This window comes from Nesoenas mayeri, assembly GCF_963082525.1.
Source record: "Nesoenas mayeri genome assembly, chromosome: 2".
Taxonomy (NCBI): domain Eukaryota; kingdom Metazoa; phylum Chordata; class Aves; order Columbiformes; family Columbidae; genus Nesoenas; species Nesoenas mayeri.
The window spans coordinates 101,885,434-101,905,418 of record NC_137543.1 but is presented as its reverse complement, the minus strand read 5'-3'; the positions used below and the strand labels follow the sequence as shown (position 1 = coordinate 101,905,418).

At 36.2% G+C, this 19,985-nt stretch overlaps 1 protein-coding gene across 3 annotated transcripts in view; it reads right to left on the bottom strand.

The window, feature by feature from the left end:
• The window catches only part of CTDP1 (CTD phosphatase subunit 1), a 109,985-nt gene that overhangs the window by 24,032 nt on the left and 65,968 nt on the right, over positions 1–19,985 (bottom strand). For all 3 annotated transcript variants that reach the window (XR_013921733.1, XM_080338692.1, XM_080338691.1), the window contains exon 12: positions 12,825–13,006. Coding sequence is in view for 2 of the 3 variants with exons in the window: in XM_080338692.1 (XP_080194818.1) it covers positions 12,825–13,006 (182 nt within the window). In the remaining variant the exon portion in view is untranslated. The remainder of the gene's footprint in view (positions 1–12,824; positions 13,007–19,985) is intronic.

Sequence of the window (19,985 nt, the reverse complement as noted above, 5' to 3'; positions counted from 1 at the left end):
AAAGAAAAAACACCCACTAGTTTTACAGGGCAGATTGGAGACCTAATTTAATTTAATATTGAAAAAAAAACTTGAAAAATCAAATTTTTGGCACAGAAAGACCTACAGAGACATTTTTGTTAGTAAAAACTTTAAGAAGATTATACAGAACAAAGCAGAGCAAATTTGGTATAATCCTTTCACAGCAATGGAATTTTGAATCCCCTGTGAAAAGCAATCTGTGAAGCATTACAGCTCCTCCTGTATATCCCACAAAGACAAGCGAACAAGTTGGCTAAAAGACATAATTCAGGCACAAACGAGTAGAATATTGTTGCTATTTTGCAAATACCATTATTTCAGATATTGTGTATAAAAGTGCTACATGATTTAAAGTAAAAAAATATTTGTCTTAAGACAAGACAACTTAATCAGCAAAGCAGCTTTGAAACAACATGTAGCATTAACATAAACCTTTAACAAAACACTATTTTCAAAATAATTTCTCTATGCATCTATTTTAGCTAAATTCAGAAAACTTCTGAATTTCTCAGCATGCATATTTTTCAAATAGGAAAATAACATGAATGTAAAGCCATAAGGTCCTTCAAAGGTCTCATGGAAGGATGTGTGTGTCTATAAACCAGGTACAGAAATACATATTTAGCACCTTAAATCACCTGAAATGTAGACCTAAAGAGAGAATCAATTCCTCACTGACTCTTACCCAATCTCTATGTTCCATGTACTCCTTTGGAAGAAAGCAGTATTTCTGCCCAGATACGAAAAAAACCTCCAGAACAAAAGCAGACTTTAGACAGAAGTGAGCAGTACTCTAAAAATAGCCAAGGGCCAAATACTGTCTGAGGAGATTGGAGGGACAGCACAGGGATCTAAGGAGACAGTGAGGTCTTTCATCTTGTTAACCCTCCTCACTGAGCCTGAAAAACCTTGTTGGAGAGCAAACAGTTCCAGAGACATCTGTTTGGTAGCGTTTTTAGAAGGTAAATGTCTTCTCAGTGGAAAAACATCAGAATATTGTGCCAAAAAGGCAAAATGATTTCTACAGTCCCTCTCCATAGGAAGCACTCCGTTTCCCTCACTTGACTAAGTGACTTGCCCAGTTCTCTTGAACACAAGATAACTGTTAATTTTCTGATATAAGGAAACTGAAAAGCAGCAAGTGGTCAGCATAGTAACTTGTTTTCCAAGGCACGAGTAATAAACAAAACTCACTTCTGGTTGCTGCAGACAAGAATAGTAGTTCTGCTCTAACAAAATGATCTTGCATGGTGGGGAAAAAGCTCAGTGCCAGCCCTTCCCCACTGAGGACACAGGCAGATGCAGACACTGCCTGCCGCTGACAGCTCTTTGGGGCAGAAGTTATGCTGGATCTTCCATTTTCTTCTTATTATCAAAAGAAAAAAAGCAAGCAGTTTCTCTGGTAAAAACAGCTTAAAAACAATATTCTGTAATAGCTTTAAATTAATTACAGAATAGCTGAGCATTTTACAAGAATATGCAATGATGTTTAACCTCAGCAATGAGGAGATAGAACTCCCCATCTTTCTGGTCGCGCTATTACAGCACTTGCACTGTTAGACACAGACAAATGACAAATAAAACAAAAAATTTTAAAGAACATAAGTACAGTGGAAATTATTCCTCACTTGTTAAAAGGCCTACAGGTTTGCTTCCACAATGATTCAAGTCTACTGAGCAACACATGGCAAAACGTAAACATGAACTTCTTTCAGCCAGTTGTTTAAGATGATTGCTTTTCTCTGTTTTACACAGGTACAATGTAACCCTCCGTATCATCAAAACAATATTTTAGAGGTAAATTTTTAGAGGTGAAAATATGCATACAAATTTACAGACTTGTATGGTATTTGAATAGTTATTTTCTCTGTTGTAGAAGTCTTCAAATAGCCCTTTAAAAGAAAGACTGGCTTACCAAACTGCAATGTTACTTCTTGCAAATGAAGCACAATCCGTTATTCATATTATTTGTGAGGTCATAGCATAAGAATGACTTTTAGGAGTATATTTACAGTCAAATGATGTGAGTGGCATCTTTAAAAAGAGGGGGAAAAAAAAATCTAGTTTAAAGGTAAGTAGGGTGATAAACAGAAGCCTGCTGGCAAGTACATGCAATTTCGATAGTAATATTTCCAGCTCTCTTGCTTCCTCCTTCTGCGTTTAATTGTCCACTGATAACCATAAAATGTTTCCAATGTGGTGTTATAACAGCTGAGTTTGTCAGTCAGTTCTCTGGAGATCTGCAATTATATTCTAATACTGTTGAACTTTTCTGCTTAAAAATCCTCCAAATTTTCAAATTTTAGTTAGAGCTCCACACATCAATGAGTAAAGACACAGAATAACTCACCAGTGTATACTGAAGCTTTATCATAAAGATTGCTATAGGGAAGGAATCACTTAAGAGCTTGGATAGTTTTTCACTTCAATCAAATCTACTTTTCATGAAAAAAGCTACTCAAATGAAACAATGCACAGCCTATAACTCCATCTTTCAAGTATAGCTATCCTTTGCACAGTTTGCTCTTAAAAATACATTTGTTTTTTAAAAGAGACAAGAAGAAGTAGCAAAGGGTAAGATTTAACTTACTAGGTATAGGCATTCAAAGTATACCTATTTTTCTCCAAGGAGCGTTGTGGATAGAATGACTCATTCAGATGCGCATAAAGGAGAGGTTAATTTTACCAGGAATATATATGTATATGTGTGTGTGTGTGAGAGAGAAAGAGAGAGAGAGACAAGGAGAGATGATACAAAAGTATCAACTATCAAAAAAAAAAGGAGGAAAAAATCCAAACTCCCCCTCCATAGCCCCCTTGAAGAATGAAAAATCACACTTGGAGGGAAAAAAAAAACCCACAACCTAAAATGTCTTCAAAAAGCTGTTGCTGCCCCAATATTGATTTTGTTGTGTAGAAATTTCGTATTACACAAAAGCTTTCAAGTAAAAACATTCCTAAATGGAAACTAATGTTTAGCGTTTACAGTGGACGTTCATTCAATAATAATAGTTAAGCACAGAAGCAAATTATGCTTTGCATGCCTCGAGCCCTCTTGCTTCCTACGACTCTTCATCAAAATCACTTCCAAAGAAAAGTGACATTGAAATTCTGAAGAACAGCCAGCTCTTGTGAAAACAGCAAGATGTGCTGCCAACAGGAGCGCCTGTCTTTAAAAGCTGATCATGGATCTCAGTCTGGAGTGCTTCACCATTGCTTCTGGGAAAAAACTGAACTGAAGCTGCAGTAATTTTTGAATTGCTTATGTGTGTTACATACAAAGAGTTTCATTACTTCCAAGCTGTTAGAAATGCAAGGGAAGTCAGTCATTTAAACATACTCTTAGCTTGTTGTAACTGCGAGAACTACCGTTATACCACAAAAAAACTGTACCATCAGAAAACAACAATTTCCACTTCAGAAACTGAATTCAATCAACACTTCTGTGAAAAAGAAAGTTGGAAGTTTCTTAATGCCTCAAAATACCCCTCTTGAATAGCCACCTAAACTCTTCACAAAAGTACTGTACAGACCTGAAACACTGGCTAGTTCAGGTGTTGTATTACCCATATCACTTAAGTTCTAAACCCAAGGAAAAAGTACTTGTAACATCGCAAAAAAATTAATTAGAATTTTATGTTTTATAAAATAAATATTAATCGCATTCTCTTATTATGTGAAGTATGCTTTCTTCCCCCAGATATTGAATTCAGAATGTTGAATTAGACTTAATTTATAAAACTTAGACTAATCATGGTAATAATTACAGAAACAAATTTGCGCTGTTCTTGGTGAAACAAACTCAGACTTTTCACAACAACTCAAAACTTCAGAAGCATAACAATCTATAAAATTGGAGCCACCACATCATCTATTTCAAGTTTCCTTTACTTGCTCCACCTTAAGAACAGGAATTCCCAGGGAAGTACCTTCAAGCTGACAAATGCCACCTTATCACTGCAAATTCTTAAAGCAAATCAGTTTTTCCCACAACTGGGAGAGGAGGCGGTTGCCCATCAGGTATCTTTAATATTGTACAGTTTAGTCTGTGTTATCCCCTACTCAATCATTATTTATAGTCTTCAAAGGCTGAGTAAGTTTCCTCCTTTAGAGAGGAAACCTACTGGATCTCCCTAAAAGGGAGTACATTTATTTACCAAATTACATCCAGGAACAACAATTTGCTGCTGCTCCTACCGTACTTTGTTTGTAGATTCATTATCTCATTGCCGATATCAATAAATGTGCTGTATTTGCTTTCTGAAGTTTTCCAGCAGTCTGTATTCCATGCAGAGATCTTAAGCCACCCAAACAAGCTGCAAGATTCAACCTAAATCACCAACACTTAACTGAAGTGCTGCTTCTGCAATACAAAGCTAGACATAAGTTTTGAGGGAATGCAGTCTTTAAGATGAGATGCTTTCCTCTGTAATTCCTCAGCCATTGACATGGCAGCCCCACAGCCAGAACCACAGTGTAGTTTTATAAATGGGTTGATAGTCCATTTCTAGCCAATTCCAATAATTACCTCCAGTTCTCATAGAGGGAGATCTGGAGACTTACAAAAGGACCTCAGCATTATGCATGATTAAACTTTACTGCTCCAGAAACTTAAGTAGTTCAGAACAACTACAGATCACAGAGATTCAGATTAAACATCTGAAGCAATTACTCAAGAAAAGATATATCAATGAGAGCAAAGTCAAGTTTTTCTCCAGATGAACAAATTTTTCCAATTGCCTACAATGGCAAGCAATTGTTTACTTTAGGATCAAGCATACTCCAGAATCAAGCATAGTGTTTTCTTAAATATCCAAGTGTTGACCCAATACAGAAATATTGATCCTCTTCATTTTGCAGCTAGCCATCACTGAGTGTTCCTTTAAATAAAATCTACTGCAAGGGAAAGGAGCTAATGAGATTTCATTCTTAAAATTAACTTCATATAATGTGTTCTATCTAGAGCAGGTGTGCTAAACTCATTCTCACCAGGGGGCACAGCAGTCCTGCAGTTGCCTTCAAAGGGCCAAATGTAATTTTAGGACTGTATAAATGTAACTATTGCTCCATCTACACAGTCCTAAAACTACATTTGGTCCTTTGAAGGCAACTGCGAGGCTGATGTGGCCCCTGGTGAAAATGAGCTTGACACACTTGGTCTAGAGTCACCTTACAGAGAGCCTCTTTACCAGACAGACAGCTTGACAATTAAGTGAGCTATGCTGGCGCAGCAAGTGATCCAGGAGGCAGAAAAAGATGACTCTAAACCACCAATATTTCTAAATTTGGATCTTCAGCTTTTCTATACTGTAAAGATGAAATCAACAGTATACTTGCATCACATAGAAAGGAATTCTGGAAGACTATACAGTGTGATAACACTAAGACTTTACTCATGAAAGAATGCAATGAGTTGCTTGGATAAGAAAACAAGAGGACCATCATTCTTTGGCAAAATGATTGAATTTCTACAACTATTTTGACAGCCATATTTGAGATATGCTGTTGGTTATTAAAAGTACTTCAACAAGACTTTGACCAGTTAGTTTCTTGCTATGTTTTGAATAGATTGCCTCTGAAACTGTTTTTGAAAAAAATTCAGATAATGATGAATAACAAATGCAAGGCTGACAGCCTGGGAAATATTGAGCTGTAAAAACTTAGGTCCCAAGATTCTCAAAGCTGAGTGTCTCAAGACTGGGAACCAGAAGAAAGTTATAGCAACAGTGAATATCCTGATTCAACTGGAATGAAAGGTGTCATCAACACACTTTTGCACAGGAGTTTGCAGCACACTTTTCTGGCAGTAAGAAAAACTACAATTTCTGCCTTCTAGCAGAGTGGCTGTTGAAAGGAAGTGCTATCATATTTGAAAGAAAACACTTAGAATCAAACATGTTTTTAAGGTAGTACATGAATTATTACTGTTCCTTTAAAAATACCTAGTAAATGGGTACAGAAAAGATAACTAGGGGATTTCTGAGATTCTGAGCTCAGCTTTCCTTGATTATGAACTAGCAAGTCTCTTCTACAGGTAGCTGAAGTTTTACCCTATATCATGAATCACATAACACATCTGTTCTTCAGATTAAACCACTATTCTCATCTGTTATGACAACAAAGAATAGACAGATTGAAAAAACCTGTTTTTGAAAGAACTCAAAGGACAGCTTTAGTATGCAGAGTCGTTCTGATAGGACAGCCAAAAATGAATAAAGTAATTTGCTTTAGTTCAACCAGAGTTCAGAGATTTATTCTATGTTAGAGTTTCAAAGACTGGAGGCTCCCTGAAAGACTTCAGATTAATACCACTCTGTAGCAAAGTTACTTAATGCTTCTTTCTTGACTTTAGTAAAAAATACGCACTAGAAACCCACAATCCGAATGTAGAAAAGCAAAAGGCATTTCAGATTTTTTGAAAATATGCTGAAGTTCAAGCATGAAGTACCATTTAATATATATTTTTATAATTTACCCATTTGTTTCAAAAATTATCATTTTTCAATCAGTCAAAAATATCATCTACTCAGGACTGATGCAGACATTATCAGCAAGAAATTTAGCTAAAAAATATAAAGGAAGTTTAAATCCTGCAAGCAAATTTTTGTTGCTAATAGATATAACTTCTAGTTATCAGATTTATTCTCACTAGTTATTCAGAGAGGAACACATCCTTCTTAAGATGAAAAACATGTCTTAATACAAGTGTTGAAATTTCCATTCCAAAGGAAAGAAATTCTCAGAAAAGCAACCATTAGCCCTTACATCAAACTTACACAAGATGAAATTACCAAAACTGGCAAAGCACTGGCCTTGGCACTGTGAATTGAGAGCACTCAGAAAGACGTTTATTAAAAAAAAACAACAATCAGAGTGCACTTGGAACCTGAACAAAACCTATGAAAATCCAATGAAATATCTATACAAATTTTCAGTGAATACATGATCAAACCCGTCTGATGTACATGAAGCCAAAACGAAGTTAACTGCTTAACAACAGATACAGACAGAAATTTGGTTTATGAGCATACTTCAATTAACCACCATACATTTTAGCTGTAACCTCTCTTGACTAAAATAATCCATTCAAACACTTCATTGCAGCACTGCATCAATCTGCTTCATGTTTGCAACCTTCTTTCATTCCCACTCACCCACAGGGGAAGGTCTCATGTTGGTGGTCAACCTGTGCATAAAACAGAACAAAAAAACCAACCCACCTCCCTACACTAGAAAACTGCCCTTTATCAAACACCAAGCTGCAAAAGCCCATGGACATGGTGTGAACTGTGCTTTGGCAGCAGAGAGCTGTACACCCAGAAAGCTGCCTCCCAGGCCCTGTGCTTCAGGGAGGCCTGACATGCAAGCTGTGGTAGTGCACTAAAGTCCCAGCACCCAGCTCCTCCGCAAAGGAACAGCTGCCTCTCCTTTACTTCTCTAGAACTTCCAACTGTAAAACAAGCCTTTAAGCTTATTAGAAACTGGAGACCTCTGAGGAAGACTCTCCATATCACATAGTGACATTAACAGAAAACAGAATACTGCTACAACACACAGTTCAGTTTCCTACTTGAAAGTTATTAAAAACTACAACATAGATTCTATGAAAACTAATATTACAGCATAGGTAAATGAACTGCTGGGCTCATTTCCCATTGTTTAATGTGCTCTCTGCTTGGACAGTAATTTCAAGCACAACTGAGGCCCATAAAGAGGCACTGGATACCAGGGTGTTAGTAGTACAAGTTATCTTTCAAAAATCTGAAGTTTACCATCATACTCTTTCCCTCAGGACTTAGAATCTGACTGCAAAGCCTGCACTAGAACATATGATCATATGGAATGGTTCATCTGGACTACAAGTTCACAATCTCACATGAACATGACTACTCATGCGTTTGATAAAGGGCAGTTTTCTAGTGTGGGGAGGTGGGTTGGTTTTTTTGTTCTGTTTTATGCACAGGTTGACCACCAACATGAGACCTTCCCCTGTGGGTGAGTGGGAATGAAAGAAGAAGGTTGCAAACATGAAGCAGATTGATGCAGTGCTGCAATGAAGTGTTTATTTTAGTCAAGAGAGGTTACAGCTAAAATGTATGGTGGTTATTTGAAGTATGCTCATAAACCAAATTTTATGAGTGAATTAGTATTATGTGACCTATTAGAGAGCAGCGTAGGGCAAAGGGACCTGGGGGTCCCTGGTGGACAGCAGGATCACCATGAGCCAGCACTGTGCCCTTGTGGCCAGGAAGACAAATGGCATCCTGGGGTGTATTAGAAGGGGGGTGGTTAGTAGGTCAAGAGAGGTTCTCCTTCCCCTCTACTCTGCCCTGGTGAGACCACATCTGGAATATTGTGTCCAGTTCTGGGCCCCTCAGTTCAAGAAGGACAGGGAACTGCTGGAGAGAGTCCAGTGTAGGGCAACAAAGACAATTAAGGGAGTGGAGCATCTCCCTTATGAGGAAAGGCTGAGGGAGCTGGGTCTCCTTAGCTTGGAGAAGAGGAGACTGAGGGGTGACCTCATTAATGTTTACAGATGTATAAGAGTGTCACGAGGATAGAGCCAGGCTCTTCTCGGTGACAACCAATGATAGGACAAGGGGTAATGGGTACAAACTGGAACACAAAAGGTTCCACTTAAATTTGAGAAGAAACTTCTTCTCAGTGAGCGTAACAGAACACTGGAACAGGCTGCCCAGGGAGGCTGTGGAGGCTCCTACTCTGGGGGCATTCAAGACCTGCCTGGACACCTTCCTGTGTAACCTCATCCAGGTGTTCCTGCTCTGGCAGGTGGATTGGACTAGATGATCTTTCGAGGTCCCTTCCAATCCCTGACATTCTATGATTCTGTGTGATTTTTTTTTTTTTTTTTTTTTTTTTTCTGCTAACTCCCACTCACCACTAAACACTTCCAATATCTTAAGATAAATTTTAGGTGTATTACAGAAAACCAAACACCACTTCTATATGCCACACCACCGGAAAATAGCGATAGAGACTGCATATATCAAATTCCTGTTTTGTTGCCCCAATTCCTTTAACATTCCAATTTATTAAATTTATTTATTAATAAATTTATTAAATTAAATTTAAAGTGCACCCTATGTCCTAGATTCAGTAATACAAGTGAAGCACTTCATCAACTATTTTCAAAGTCTGCTCTGCATCAGAAAATAGGCAAGTCAATAGACACATAGCACACATACACTTGCTGCATAGGGCTTCACATCTCCACTAGAAGTTTCTGGGATCTACAAACTGAAAGAGGCTAAAAGCTAGCCTTTGACATATTGCTGAGATTATTTTATCAACAGCATTATTTGTTTCATATGTCTGTCCATCCTTCTACCAAATATATTATTTTGAGACTGTCACAGCTTTTCACCTCATTTTTCCTCTTCCTACAAAGACCAGTATTAAAGCACACTAACATGGAATATATTTGTACAATACATGTTATTAGGGCGACTACTTCACAATATGCAAGTTTAAAGCAAGGGGAAAGACAAGAACTGCAAATATGCTTGCTGTCACTCAAGTTTCTGTGGAGATAGAATGAAATCAAAATACACTTGAAAAAGAAAGCAAACTGTGCACTGACCATTTAAAGCTTAAAATATCTCAGCTAATTAGACACCAATTGTTGCTATGTATATATTAATACTGGAAACTAAACATTCAGTTTTAAGAACAATTTCTACCTGTGCTAGTCTCAAAAGCTTTTTCATGTTATGTACCACTAATCATTACTAACATTTATTTTAAAAACACTCATGAACTTTCATGGTTTATAACTCCTTATTTGTAACTGACAGCAATAAATTTCATGTGTGGCATTCTGCATTAAGTGGAATTTCATTCCAAGTAGAAAATTTCAGTAGAGCTGTAAGGGGGCTTAAGTTCAGCTTCTGCTGAAGTTTGGCTCTTGTTTGCTTCAACAAAGGCTAGATCAGAGCTCTAACAGCAATTCTTTTATTTAAAGTACATATACAAGAAGCAGCTCAGAAAAATACTATCTACACAAAGAACAAGACTATTTAAGAATAAAAAATTAGTTTACCTCCTTTAGATTTTCTAAATAAAAGCTCCAAATGTATTTTATTGTTATGCAGTTCACAATCACAAGAGGCTGGTTCAATATGAATGTTCTAAACAACTATGTTTTTTAAAAATCTAGTAATTTGTATTTCAACTTTTTACACAGTATGAAACTCATATTCATTGTTTGGTCTATGCAGTACCCTTTTAACATGACATTCGTGAGATAAAGGCAAACATTTTATTAAGTTGCATAAGAAGCCAGGATTTTAAAACAACTTTAGGCTGTTGAATTGCAACCTAACTGCATAGTACCTACCAAAAGTCAAAGAAAATAGATGTAGGAAAGATGCTGCATTTCCGCTTCCCCCTCTCAAAAAGTAACTGATTTCGTAAAGATTATTTTTTTTATCCACCCATGAGAATTTTAGAAGTGGCACCAATCAGAGAAATGATCAAGGTATTCTGTAGATTTAACAACAAAGACTCACACTCAACAGAAGTGCTAGATTTCTGTCTCATAAGTGCTATGATTCCGGTGTCAGTAACTACTGGAAAGGTGTAATTGCTTACCAGAAACCCACAGTCTCTGCAGGCCTTAACTCTGCCAGGAATGAGCTGAGCCAGAACATGAGAGTACTGGATCATATTTGGACTCCCTTTCTCTTCTTCATCTTTTGCTTTCTGGAAACTCTCATAACCAAAATATGGACCAAAATATGGGTGACCATAACAAGTTGCAAAATAATAATCTAAACAGCTGGTTCAGAGTGGATTTACATAATGAATAGTTGGGACTGGTCTTTGGAGTACAAAGCCTCTGTTTTCTTAATGTGGCAAGAGATCATGGTGTTCATGGTAACAGATAACTTGTGACATTAGGCTATATGACAAAGCAGAAATAATTGAAAATTATTAAATACAATTTCAGCTTCATTATGCTAACACCCCAAAGACTCCAGCTTTCAGAACAGAAACCTCAGATCTTGATGGGCCATGTTTGCTTGTGTAGCACCTACCTTTTAGAAATGTGGCCCTCAGAAACAGTACCTAGTTTTTTTGTTGAAGTGAACTAAGCTCCTAAAGATTTTAATCCCGCTGTTTAACACTGGTCTTACATTACCCCTCTGGTACAGTATCTCTTTAGCACATACAACACTAACTGACCACAAACTCATTAAGGTCGTGGGCAGAGGCTCCTTTCTGTTAAAGAGATTTTCTCTGCCTAAAAGACACTGGGTCAGCACCTGAACCAGCACTTTGTAAGTATGTTTTCCAGTACTCTATTCAAGTTCAGTCCTGGATGCAATTTACCGAATTGACAGTGAAACTCATAAGAGGTAGAAAGATTAAAAATAGAAAAGCTACTTAAGAAGCCACTCGAAGGCTTTGTTCTAGCAACAACACTACTACCTCTACATGGCTTCTGAGTACAGAAGTATTGCCAAGCTTACTTAGGAACTTTCTTATATAGAGCAAAAGTTAATTACAAATGTACTTGCTCTATCTTTGCAAATCATACACAGGGAGTGGTATTTAGCAATAATCCAAAGCAATATCCTTTAATATTATTCTTTCTGCCTTTTGTTTTTCAGAATTTGGTGCGTTTTCTGTGCAACAAAACATCATAGTATTAGGATGAATTAACAGTGACATCCCACTGCTATGCCTTGCTGCTCCAAATGGTATTCTAAAAACATTAATTACTGGCTTGCTTTTTGTAATCCAAACTTCATTCAGGAAGAAATTTTTCTTTTAGCAATTTGTGGCAGATTAAATTATTTTACCTTTTAGACTGACATTTTTCTGAAGATGCTCAATTACCAGGAATACCCGCAATACACCAAAAGGCCTGTGAAAGCTTCCTATGTAGCTCTTTCTGCAATAAACCTGACAGAGCAACCTTGCTACCACAACCAAAATCTCCTCCTCCTTAAGTTCTACTACTTATGTTATCCTTCATTAAGGGAAAAACTATTAAAGCTTAAATTCTTATGACTTAAAACTGAATCCAGTTATGAGAGTAGAAAGAAACTAAAAGGCACATTTGGATCATGTCTGGACTTTCAGCCCTTTGTGATACAGGATGATGATCTCAGAAATTCTGCATTAAAACTGCTATGATCTTAATCTCATATTGGTCTCTACTGTTAGGCTTAAAAACTACTAAGAGGCTGCAGATTGAGAACCATTTCTTAGCATATTTAAAATATATGCTTGTTTTACAAAGTTCTCCTTTACTCACAAATTGGTTGGTAGTCATCATTTAATAATGGTGGGATGCTAAAATCATTTTTGCAAAAGACACTGGCAAGTTAAATTTCTTTCTAAGAGACTAAAGCAGAAAAACATCTTAATAACATAATTCTAATGAATTTCCCATATAAAAATCTCAAAAATTCAGGATGAAAAAAACCATAGCTTCCCAAAACCACGCTTTATTTTACTTAAAGTAACACTGCAGAGGCCATGGTCCTATATCTGACTCAGCATCAAACCTACTTGTAAATAAGTGCAGTTCAGTGGTCTTCAGTTCTTTTAAAACAGGTGATATCCTGATTCTCAGACATTTACTATGACCATTTCCTTAAATCAATCCCAAAACATTGCAGAGGTAAACATGACGATTTCAGAATGAAAAAAAAAGTTACCTACATACAGAGGTTAACAAAACATGAAGACTGCTTTGTTAAAATCATACAGAATTGTGCACAAAGGCAAAGAAATATCATTAATGCTTCTTTTTACATTTGAGAAACTCATACCTGGGTACACTCCCTGTTAAGCTTCTTTCACTTGATGATGATGATGACGATGATCGAGGTCTCTGATCTGTTTTCATTCCTAGAGTCTCTGTTGCACTCATCTGAGGTTTTTCGCCTTTATCTTCTGGCTTTTTTTTTTCACTATCACTTTCATCACTTCCTTCTCCTAAGATGTCATCCACCTGCCAAAGGAGCGGACAGTCAGTGTCTCTTCCAGCAGACTATTATATATCAGTCTTCCATAATTACTGGATTTCTCTTAATCTTTAAGAATAAGCTTCAATTTTCCTTGGACACCTCCTTGAAAATTCAAATTAAACCTCAATGTCTTCATCACAGTTTCTGCAACAGCTCTAACAATTAAATATATTTAGTCTGTGTTTAGATACACATATACTTACATACATGATATAGTCACATTTGAAGGTGTTTGCACTTTATTACAACATCAACAGCTATAAACAATAAACTATATTACGAAAAAAGTGTTGTCTGTTTAGAAGTTAAAGGGATAGGTGTTTTATACAATTGTAACATATAATAACACATTTTATACATATTTTATACTATTACAGAATCACTTGGGCAGGGCATATTAAAATCTCTAGCTAATTAATATGCTTATATTTACAGGTATATGTTGATGAATATATAACTTTAAAGAAGTGTACTCCTAAATAATACAGTATGAATGGAACAGAATGTACAGAAGCCCACTCTAACCAGATTGTCTGCTTATGCTAACTAATAAAGGCAAAACTATCAAAAAATTCACACATTTCAAATAACTGTTTGGTCTTTGCTTCTGAAAAGTTACCTGGGGTTTCATACTCCCCTAAGAACAAGCTAATTTGCTCTGACAGGTCTGGAACTGCTCAAACCACCACTAAAAGCAAGTCATACTCATGAGCTACCCTGCTGAGCCTCAAAAGGTTATATTCTGTTTGAGTCAGCAATAAGCCTTCAGAAAGAGATGAAAACATGAGAAAACATGAAGATTCTACAGTGTCTCTGTTTTCCTGGAGGCAAAGGACATGGTGAATGGTCTAGTTATTGTCATGTGTGGGTTTTTTTTTTTCTTTCATTTGGCACAAATATGGCATTCTTTTGAAGCTTGGACTGCCATTTAATATTAGAATTACTAGGGTGATTACACACATAACATGCCTCACTTCCATGGAAGGGCATTTAAAATGCATGTAGAAATCACAGAAACATGACAGATTTTGAAAATGATTGCATATGTAAACAATTAATGTGGGATGGCCCTTATAAACCACTTTAACTAGAAAGGCACCCAAAATACAGATTCCTGCCTAACTGCTGACTAAGCTGCAAATTGTGCTGAAAAAAAATAGAAAGACTACCATCTCCATCTTCCAGAATTCTCAAAAGAAACAGAAAATAAGCTACATTTTCATTGAGGCAGTGAGATTTAAGCCCTTCACTTGAACAAATCAATAGGTTAAAAAAAAAGCACATTCATATTTAAGCAGCAACTATCTATCTAGACACACCACTAAACTTATTTTTTTTAAAAAGCTAAAGAACAGAGGAAACTTTCAACCTGGTTCAGACCAAGGCAGATACTGATGTACCAACTTCAACTTCTGCTTGTAACATCAGATTTTATATGATTGATACAAATGGAACACATAGGACTTCAGAAGAAAATGCCAGCTAATACCAAATCTTACTGATAAGATACAGTGAGGAGATGTTTACTCCTTAAACAGTACCATAGCACCTATCTTTAAAATACTTAGACTTTTATAACACAGCAGGAATGATTAACATTGAAAAAGAAAAGTGATTCATCTCTTGAAGATGACAGATTATTCTATTTAGCAAGAGAATGAAAAGCCTGACAATTCTTTTAAACACCTGATTATAAAAGCCAGAAAGTCCGTAGCTAATAAAAGCTATTTTTTCTAATTTAAGAGGAAAACAGCAGACACGCACAAAGACAAAGTATAGAGACCAAAGAACAATGAGATTTTCAGTCCTGTATTCTCTGTTTATGAGCAGTAAAGTACCTAAAGCTTTGTTAAAAATACATACAAAACCTTTGGTACTATTAACAAATGAGATCAGCTGGAAAATGTTCTTACTACAGAAGTTGAGTTTACACATTCCAAATGAATCAAGAATCTGAGAAAACACACACAAAAAAAACCCCACAAGCCTGCCATGAGCAACCTCTGTTAGAAAGATCATTTACAGGTAATGTTTTGGGACATCATTATGGATGTGACAGAGACCTATCACAATATGCTTTACTTTTATAAGAACCAATTTACATATGCAATAATGTAAACTACATATGAAAAAAAACGGAACTGTGAATAAACTTTAATCCTTGTTTTTAAACCAGCAAGCAATTAAAAATGGAAGTTTTAACAGAACTGAGCAACTAACTACCTTAGAGAGCAACATGACAAGACATGTAGCTACTTAATCTCTCCTAAAAGCAGTAGATGGTCTGAATCAATTCTTTACTGAAATTACAGAAGATTCCACAAAAATAACAGGTTTTATGGACAGCTCTTTGTTTTGTACTCCAGTTTCTGCATGGAAGATATACACATTCCTATGCCCAGCCCCCCCGCCAGTCTTTCCCAAAAGACCAAATATGCTTTTGCTCCAACTGACTGAATAGGTTAAGAGAAAAACAGGAAAAAAAAAAAAGAATTTACAAAGAGTTCTTTAGGTTTGTTTCCACTGCCACAAATGACTGTTCATTGTTAGCAATGGAAAAAAAAAATGAACTGGTATTGACAGCAAGCACAGATAAAAACCAAACTTATTTCAGCATAAAGCCTGTGTGTCCTAAGCACGTATTGGAAATTATATTGAATACACTGCATCTTAGTAAGAACTTGCAGATACTAATATAATCTTCCATCTGAATGTGCAAAGAGGTTTAAATATGCACCTTATATTCCCTCCATGGCATATAAAGTCATTAAAATAACCCTAAAATGTACAATATATTTTGGTAAAAAGAGAAAATGTAAAACAAAACCAGCCCCAAACACTGAACTGTCTTGGTTCGTAGCAAGTAACAAGTACACCAGTAACTGCAGGTATCCCATATAAAACACAGTATTACCTCAACATACTATTTATAAATACTTTAAAATGTTGCCATGTTTGGGGGCAGAGACCATGATGCCCTCTTAGTAGTTATTAAACAAAAAAGCTAGTAGATCATCATCTCTATCCAATCAGTGAGTAAACTGTTGCTCTGCAAACAAAATACCAGACTAAAAAAGGCAATCAGATGTTTCACATGTCAATTCAAATGTCACTAGCTTTAGCTGCACTGCATTTCTTTTCACATTCTTTCAGTTAGCTGAATAAGTCTGACTCTGTGTTTCTGGTCAGGATGACATACCAACATCGTAAACATGATCGATACTGATTTCTTTTAATACATATCTCAAACTGTATGTGTTCCACTACTTGAAACATAATAGACTGTTAGTCTTGAAATAAGTAATAATTAAATGCAGCACACCTTTTTTTGAATATACTTAAATACATTGCTGACAACCTGAAATCCCAGTGTGCTCAAAACTGTTCCTATGAACCAAAAGAGTTCAGTGTTTGGGGCTGGTTTTGCTTGACATTTTCTCTTTTTAGCAAAACATATTTTGGGACAGATCTCCTACGCACTTGCATGACTTATATGAAGATTTATTATTTGCTATTAAAGAGATAGTGTTTTGGTCTTATAGTTTATTTCAAAACTACATGCCACAAACTGTTCAAGGCTGTAAATACACAGCATGTATTTTAAAAATTATCAAGTAAACATGCACAAACAGGCAGAGAACATGAAATACAGTGCTTTTTAATTCTATCCTCAATTACTTCTAAAGTATCTTAAGCCATATCTGCCCTGAAACATGGGCAACTTCCAAATGCTTCTAACATCCTAATTGCTTTGCAGTGCATTAGCAATTCTGCCAAAATATGCTCTTCCATGTAATTCATTGTTTCTCCAGCAGAAGTGGTAGGCATGCTGTTTGTGGAATATGAAAGGCTTCCCCAGAGAGCAGAGAGCTTGGTTTTAAAAGCTCTCATAATTCTCCATTGGATCCTATAATCTTTACCCATTTCCACTTCCAGCATTCCCTTCTGCTTTGTCCCAAACTATTGCATTTCAGTAGATCAGCAGAGTTTTTACATGTATTTTACACGAAATGTTAGCAAAATCAGTGGAGTATTTCAGGAACTTCAACTCAGCAGTAAAATGAGAAGACAAAGAGTAAATGGGAAAAGTGACATTAAAAATTACAAATCAAAGAAGCACTTCTGAGCCTGTGAAATTTACAGTGAATGATGGTATTAGAATGCAAATCAAATCAGGGAGAATGGCAGCTCCATCTTCCTGGAGTTATGCACTGAACTTTCTAACCTTCCAGTGCAGAGGTATGAAACCAAAACTGTTCTGTCAGTGGCAAAATAAACAGAAATAATACTGTTAATTTTTACTATCTCCACATAATCAGTTAGCAGGAATTAGTACAGTACCAATAACTCTAAAGGAGGTGTAGTCGTCTTCCTGTAACCCAGGTTGCAAGAGGTCACCCCACAGTGGTGCAGCCCTGGAAGATTCGACGCCAGCCAAAAGGTACATGCAATTTGGAAGCAACGATTCTGACCATGCAAACAAGCCCTACACTGTCCCATGGCATCATGGTTCACTGGGAATATTTTACTGGCAAAGTATCACGGCCAAAGAAGGTAAGAATGAGAACTGTTTTTTAAAGAGGTTACCTTCTTCAAAGGTTCAAGCAAGGCTGCCTAGATGCTGACACTAACATGGCACACAGCTATCCTTATCTATAATAATATTTATAAAGTTGTTATTATACCACATTCACAAATGCTTGTCCTCTCTTTCCTCAAGCTCCTGAAATCACACATTTGGTAAAGCAAGGAAAGGTTTATCTGGAGTGGGGCAGGAGAAATGAGATTTGTGCAACTGGCTTGGAAAGTTTAACCCCTTGGCACATGCAAAAAGCACTTTTGCAAGGAAAAAGAGACATCACGACAGGATTGATAAAGTGTCTTCATGACCAGAGGCATTTAACTTCTGTGGGCAATCACCTTTGATTTCAAATCCTGCTTGGTTCTGCGCTGAACAGCATAACACAGATTTTAGTTATATGAAAAAGTTAAGCAAGATTACATATTATTTAAGCAAACATGTCAGAGTAAAGTTTCTATGATGGCTGTCTCTTTGAATCTTGTCTTTACCCAATACAGAAATAAACTAGTTTTTACATGTATTTTAAAGGTAACCAATTTGTGCTACATTGTATCCTTGATAAAAGGGGCTGAGTTCAGCAATATACCTATAAAATATTTTCAATTTCTAGTGAACCCAAACAGGAAAAAAAAAGAACAAATATCAACACCAAGGTAAAGAAAATGTAGTTGTACTGAAACACAGGGTTCCACTGAAATTCCAAAAGCTAACAAACCTTTTATAGAAAGAGGAAAAAACATGTGAAGTCAAGTGAACTTATCTTGATTACAGATAACCACAGTTATTCATACTGTGAAAAAATTCAAAGTAGAATATGTTTTTAAAGGCTTAAAAATGGTTATATGACCAGCTTTCAGAACACCCAAGTAGATTCAAAATAAAGGAACTTATTTTTCTTCATATTTTTACCATCTACTGTATTTAATCATTCTTGTTCTTTGTTCTTATATTCATAAACACATTTTGTTTTCTCTCTAGCTTTCAGCAAAAAGACCCACTCTGCCTCAAATCAGTAGTTTCTTAATTAGCAATTAAGAATAATGAAAACATTTTACTTTATTTTTGCAATAAAGCAGCATTAATTAAATAATCAAAGACATTACTACTTTGTTCCTCAGCAGCAGAAGTCCCAGAATAAGAGATCTTCATTTTCAAACTGTATTACTGAAAATACACTTTGCTTTTCTTCATATCTTACGGTATATTTTTGAGTGCAGGGTGATTGCCTTTTTCCTCTGAAGGGGCACTATCCATGGATAGCTTTTTTCAGTTTAGACAGTGAACAGATTTGAGTTATATTAGAAGTCAAGCCTATTCAATAAGCCTGTAACATCTGATTCCTGGCACTCGTGCTCTGGAATTCTGCTTATCAACTGTTCTTGAATTGCACACAGAAACATTATCAGCCTCTGGTAAAGATGTACCAGTTTCAGGATGAAAAGTAATAATGTGAGAAAGCTACTTAGACTAGAAATGAAATAAAATGTCACTTCGAGATTATATACCGATATTTTTATTAAAACACAACACTAACAACACTATCATTGCTTATGATCAAGTGAGGCTGTTAATTCTTCAAAGATTGTCATATAGAAGTTCTTAATATCTTTGAATTTCCCATCTAGAAAGCAATGCCTAGATTTGAGTAAAAACTCTGTTAACATTCCTGAGATCTTTAGGACAAATACTTGAAAGAGCTAAAAGAAATGTGAGATCAAGTCTTTCCTTGGTAATTAGGGTGTCTCGAGTGCTGACCTAAGGATTCTAGGCAGACCCTCTAAAACATTAGTATTATCATTCAGTATAATGAAAATTGCTTTCCTCAATTAAATCAGTAACACTTCATGATATTGGAGAGAAAAAGCCCATTCCTAGCTACCAATATTTGAAGTATAAATTCGCATGGACTAAAAGTTACTAACTCAAAAATACAGAATGAGCTTTCAGTTCAAAGTCTCCAAAGAGAAGATGTTTCAAGGCAGATAATACGACTTCTCCAAAGCCATCCGAAGTCAGTAAGCTGGAGCCTGGAAGCTATGGCTTTATCCAATTAAAAAGCCACCCATATCTCTAATCTTCCTTTCCTTTATTCTGTTTTCAAAAGAAATCTGCCAAAAGTTCCTTCAAGAGTAATAGCCATGTAAATCTCCATTGTATTTTTTTAAATGGTGAAGTCAGAGAATAGAATTAAAATTACCACAATACCTATGGCCAGAATACAGCTGTTCACCTATCCAGCAGGATAGATTTGATGGGAATCAATGAAAAAACAAGAAAAGCACTTCAGCTCTGCCTTGACTACACATTAGCTTATGACTAGGATGGAGAGGAAGGACAGCCTGAGCCTACTAGAGGCAGCAAGGGTAAAGCCCTGTTTCTTT